This window comes from Macrobrachium nipponense, chromosome 31 (genome assembly GCF_015104395.2).
Source record: "Macrobrachium nipponense isolate FS-2020 chromosome 31, ASM1510439v2, whole genome shotgun sequence".
Lineage (NCBI taxonomy): Eukaryota > Metazoa > Arthropoda > Malacostraca > Decapoda > Palaemonidae > Macrobrachium > Macrobrachium nipponense.
The window spans coordinates 8,888,645-8,894,931 of NC_061093.1; the positions used below are offsets into that span (position 1 = coordinate 8,888,645).

General features: G+C 35.4%; 1 protein-coding gene across 1 annotated transcript; it reads left to right on the forward strand.

Moving 5' to 3' along the window:
* The first annotated feature begins 10 nt into the window (after positions 1-10).
* On the forward strand, positions 11-4,991 carry LOC135206461 (DNA polymerase alpha catalytic subunit-like). Its single transcript, XM_064237837.1, has 3 exons — positions 11-41; positions 3,336-3,590; positions 4,739-4,991. The coding sequence occupies exons 1-3, from the start codon at positions 15-17 to the stop codon at positions 4,754-4,756; spliced, it is 300 nt and encodes a 99-aa protein (XP_064093907.1). The 5' UTR covers positions 11-14; the 3' UTR covers positions 4,757-4,991.
* The last annotated feature ends 1,296 nt before the right edge of the window (positions 4,992-6,287 follow it).

Genomic DNA, 6,287 nt, shown 5'->3' on the forward strand with positions numbered 1-6,287 from the left:
TATGGCTAATTAACATGCCTGCGAAGAGAAAGCAAACAGAGGTGAGTAAAGTGACCAGGTAAATTTTATTTTTCTTGGCGTGAGGAACTTAATTTTTTAAAGTACAGTATTATAGAAACATATATGCCTCATTTCATTACTGGTTAGATGTAATTTTTTACCACAGTTTATAAAAAGAAATTTATGTAGAATTAAGGTAAAATGTCACAATGTGGAGCATCTGAGAGTACAAAACATATGTTATTGGATTATTTTAGAACTAATGCCTATAATATTGTTGGATATACACAAAACTTCCACCTATATAGTATTTGTATAATTTTCTTATTCTTATCTTAACCTGTTAGGCATCATTTGTGGGAGCCGGTGTGATGCGACATGCAGGCAACTGAGATATGCCATTGGTGATGCTTAACAGGTTAACTACCATGTTTTTGCTAGTTAGGGAACATTCACAAATGGTTTAGATAAACCAAGATACTACAAAGACTAAAAGGGGCCATCTCAGGTGCTATAGAGAATAGATGGCAGGTGAACTGTAATATGTTCCTCATTGCAGATCTTGAAGGTAGAACATAGCATAGTCAGTGAGAGGCAATTATTTTTAGTTGGTTGCTATAATGATTATTAGGTCTGGAATTTTTTTTTTTAATCCCCCATTTATGCATTGCCACTATCAGATGCAGGAGTTCTAGAGGGATTGTTTTGCTTTAATTGGTGGTATACCAGCTCATATAAGTTGATCTGGTTGCTTACAGCATAGCTATACTATACATATACAGTAAATACTGTATAGTTGGAAGTAAAAACCACGGATGCCAATAGTCCCTTGCGTACACAATTATTTTAAACTTTACCGGTTTCCAGCTGGCGCTGAGTATTTATCCTAATGTTAAGACCAAAGGTTTGTAACTTATGAAAAATACAAATTGGTTAAAAATTTGTCATTTTTAGATGATGGTAAACTCAGCCTATTTCTTACTGCAAGTGTAGAATTAATTGGTATCCTGTACAGTGCCCGCAAAAAAAAAAATGCATTTGCACTACTAAAAATTCTATATGCAAGAAAATTTGTATAGATTCCATATGCATTCCCGCCATAAGAAAGTGGGTGGTGGTTAACCATTAAGAGCCAAGCTAAAAAAAAAAAACATATGCAGCACACCAGGCCTGGGAAACTTTGAGGTCAGCCAGTTTAAGAAAAAAAAACATATCATGGGAGAGAGGAAGATATGTAAATGCACAATATAGAATTTTTTTTTTTAATTCTCCCTACATTCAAGAAGAAGCTGAAAAAAACTACAATTTACATCCCCTTAAGAGGCCTCTTTTACAAGACAGTCATAAATTTTACCAAGTTATGCATGGTTTGTCTTATGAATAATTTTATTTTATTTTGTAAAATTATGATTACAGCTCACATAATATCAAAACAGATAAGAACTAAAATCAGTAACAAATTCTGAGTATATTTGTTGTAAAATATTTACGTAAATTTTCTGAGATTGAAGATGCAGTACTTTTTTGGATTATGCATGTTTTTTTCTAAAATTCCTTTGCAAAATTACAATTATAACTGATATGCTATCATAAAACTTGAGAACTAAAGCCAACAGCATCCCCTGAGTTATATTTATGAGCAACTATATAAAAAGACGTCATGTGAGAGCAAGAGGCAATACATCTCCTTGAAGTCAAGTAGACAACTAAACCTGTTATTGCTACTCTTATGAGGGTATCTGTCCATTAATGGTTAACTTGGCTCGGTGTAGTTGTGTCAGACTCACTCCGCTGCTCTGCCAAGCCTACAGCCTTCAGTGGGCTGCCCACACTCGTTGAAGAAGCTAATTTATGTCGCTCTTAAAAGCCAACATTTTCATGAACTTTGCACACTCGGTTAAGAAGCTAATTTATGCGCTCTTAAAAAGCCAACATTTTCATGAAACTTTGCTTGCCATTATAACTCCACTCTAAGTGGTCAGAATTGGTCAAACTCGGCTTTCAATGGAAGAGAAGAGCTCTGCCCTCTCCTTATTAGAACAAGGCATGTCTGTGATATGCATAGCCACAGACCTGAAAGTCAACTAAGATGGCAATTTACAACCTCAAAAATGCTGCTGCATAACTTACTCCTTGCACAGCACCACCCAGAAAACCTGGCTCAGGGCCCCAAAGAAGACGTCTGTTTGTACTGACACAATTATGAAGAAAAGTGCTAACAAATCCTTCCATAACTGCCACAGCCATCAAGAAAAAGCTTCCTGAACTCCTGAAGGAGGTCTCTGTATGGGCTACTCAACACCGCCTGCAGAAGGACCTCATAATGCCTAGTTGTCATGCCACCAAGAAGCCCTCGTTAACTGTAGCCATGAAGAAGAAACTGTAATTTCTGTAATAAAAACAAGCATTGCACCTCTGAGCAGTGGCAAAAAGTGATGTTGAGTGATAAAAGCGTCTTCAGGTTGGTCAGGGGTGGCTTCAGGATCATTCACCATCCGAGTAATGTGCCCCATCATGACCCATGGTACACAGTGAAAACTGAAGCAATCTGAAAGTATTATGGTTTGGGTGCTTTCTTCCTAAGAACGTAACAATGAAAGGAAGTAATTATGTTGATGTTTTGAAGGATCACTTGCTGGTGATGTGGGGGAATCATGTGAGTGTGAATTTTATATGCATGATGTTGCCCCTGCCCACAGGTCAGAAGATGTGAAAAAGTTCTTTGTGGACAACAATATCATTGTTTTGGAATTGCCAGGCAATTCCCCTGACTTGAATCCAATCAAGAATGCCAGGAACAAAATGAAAAATGAAATAGAGAAAGACCGGGCATCCAACATCCCGGACCTAAAGGGCGCATATTCGATGCCTGGCAACTTCAGATGGTAATCAAGACTAAGAGGAACATGACCAAGTACTAGGTGTACAATAAAAATGAAAATAAAACACATTAGGTTTTTTTTTTATCCAAAATTGACTGTTACAGTTTTTTTTAATCCAAAATTACTTTTTTTTTTTTTTTTTTTTTTTTTTTTTTTTTTTTTTTTTTCCGACACCACTGTATTTAACCACACATGTAGAGGTATACTGTAATCTCTCAAGTCATCTTAGGGGAGCAGAAAGAGTTACACTATGCTGGATGAAAGATGCACTTCCAGGCTGCAACAGCAGCTGGGTGAAATCAGTAGTAATGGATTTTAAATAGTATCAGTGTGGTATACTGACTGTATTTGTCAAATGGAAGTGATAATTTGAAGTTTTGTATCAATATTGTTTCAAGTCATTTACTGTAACTAGTTAATTAAGGATTCAATCTTTTACTGTCTTACTTTCAGTCTAATGTGCGACTTGATGAAGATGATGTTTTGGGTGATATATTACAAGATTTGGACAAGGAACCAACACATGTCCCAGTACCACAACCAACTTTTCTCAAAAAGAAACCAAAGCCATCTCCATCAAGCAAAGTGGCTGTCAACCCATTTGCAAGGCCCCAGATGACAGCGCCTGTTAGAGCAAAGGCTTCCCCAAAGCCTTTAAAAATTCCTGACCCAGATAAAGAAAATGTAGTTAACGGTGTATCTCCCAAGGTATGTTTGTTCCTGTGTATGAAATTTTTTAGCATAATTTGGGAATATAATATTGCATGAGGATTGCAACTCTGCTTGCTTTATTTTATTCTGAAATATTCTTTACTTACTGGTTTGGTTCTGTATTTTACTTTACTTACTACAAATAGTTGCTATCATAACTTGACATAATACAAATCGTTGCTATCATAACTATCATGGTCTCACACACACACACACCCCCAGGCTTCTTAAGATAGACCAGCCAATTACAGGCAACCCCCAGTTATCGGCATTTCTGTTTTATGGCACTTGTCCAACATATTCATAACTGGGGTGTACCCTCCGTAGGGTTTACAGTGCCGTTGTCTGTTTGTTAGCAGCTTAGCCTAAGCTCCATGAGACTCATAAATGCAAATGTACCGAATATGCATCTTTTCCTTGGATCTTTTAAAAAATTATGCTGTACGTCACTGTATCCAATAATATTGTATGTAGTCTTATTACTATTGCATTATAAAATACAAACAAAGTGATTATTGATTTGGTTTAGAAAAACCAGCTGAGGGCAGAGGGAAGTTTATTTTGCTGTATTTAATTTGATTCAGAGTGATTTTTTTGCCTCTAGTTAGCGTACATAAATCTCTGGAAACTATTTTTATGCGACAAGGTTATTTTTTGTTATATGAAGTGTCTGTAAGTCAAAATATGACTTAAGCCTTAGGAGCCGGAGTAAAAAATCAATATGCAGCACCCCAGGCCAGGTAAACTTTGATGTTAGCCAATTTAAGAAAAAAGCACATCAATGGAAAGAGGGAGATATGGAAATGCATAAGGTGTATTTTTTTTTTTTTTTTTTTTTTTTTTTTCCTACCTTCCACAAAAAGTTGAAAATTACTATTTGCAACCTTGCAGGAGTTCTTTTACAAGTTACAAGACAATCGTAAATTTTACCAAGTCATACATGTTTTTTCTAATAAATAAATTTGTCATTTTGTAAAATTATAATTACCATTCACACAATATCAAAACAGATAAGAACTTAAATCAGTAACAAATTCTGAGCATATTTGTGAAATATTTATGTAAATTTATTGAGATTGAAGATGCAGTAACTTTTTTGGATTATACAAGTCTTTTCTAATATTGCTTTGCACTTTTATTTGCAGAATTACGATTATAACTGACACTATCATAAGAGATAACTAAAACCAACAGCATACACTGGTAATATTTATTAGCAAATATATGATAAGACATCATGCGAGAGAGAGAGAGGCAGTACATCTCTCCATGAAGTCAAATACACAAATAAGTCTGTCTTGAGCTCCCACTTTATCTGAACCAGTTTATAAGTTGCCATTAGTGAATTTATGGGCTATAGAAGTAATGGCAAATTTTCCCCACTCGATTCTCCCAAAATTGATGGCACATAATATTGTCACTCGCCATGAGTAAATCCATCAACCTCTCAAAACCTGTTATTACTACTCATGTGAGTATATATCTGTCCATTAAGGGTTCAATACATCTTGTTATGAACTAGATTTAGTTATTTTTTGTCAATAAATGGAATTGGGAGCATGTTTTTTTGTGTAAAAAGAAATTCCATTTTCTGTTTTCACCCTATTTCATTGTAATATGAGCTTTATGCATTTATCTTTTATCAGTGTGAAATGTGTTCTTTTATGCCCAGTATTTCTGATTGAAATGCTTTTTTCTCCACTATTTATGGTAGAGTTTTATCCTTGTTGCTGATGCACGATAATTTAATCATTAGCAGTGTAAACATTGCTTTCTCAGCATCAGTTACCACTGCAGCCTAAATTTAGCAGTACTAAATATCCTTGCCAATATTTTCTCCAAAGCGAATAAGGGTATAATGTAAGACTATATCAGTCCTAGTCTACTTAATTAACGTCATTTGTAACACAATTACGGTAATATTTTACTATCGTACTATGGCTGAAATGCAAGTAAAACAGTATTGGTATCTGATTTGGTTTGGTTGTTCGTAGCAAAACTGTGTTTATGGCTGTAACGTTTAAGCAACGATTATTCCGTTATGAAAGGTACTCTTATCATTTTCTTTTATGTTTTTAATGTATTTAACTAGAAGATATGATAAATAAAGAGATGAGGAAAAGAGTTTAGGAAGTGCCACTAAGAAGAGGAAGCCCTATATCAATAGAGATGAAAATTGACATTGTTAAGTATTCTGAAAAGTTGACCTTTTTTCTCTCTCTCTCTCCCTCTCTAGGCCAAGGTTTACCTTAAGTTCATCGAATGTGACGTTAAGAATTTGTAGAAATACTAGACAATATAGTAAAGGATTAGGCCAATGAAATTCCACATTTTTATTAAAGTTATTACGTACAGTTAACCCTCATTAAGATAGCCTACATAAAAGTGAGGCCAGGATGCTCATCTTAGCAGATTTGTATGGTTTAACTGGCAATACTGTTATATGTATTGCAAATACTGATCTTCCAGGTACCATCTGCTATTTGAATAATAGAATTAGGGTTATTAAGAGTAAAAATATGGATGTAGCTCACCTGGCAAGTGCTCACTTGGGTCTCCTCCTCCTCCTCCTCCTCCTCCTCCTCCTCCTCCTCCTGTTCCCAGACATTCCACCTCTCGCATGTTACTAATGATATGTGCCCTCACAAAACCAGGTGGTTATACAGGCTAATGTGTTATTTCTAGTACTTATTC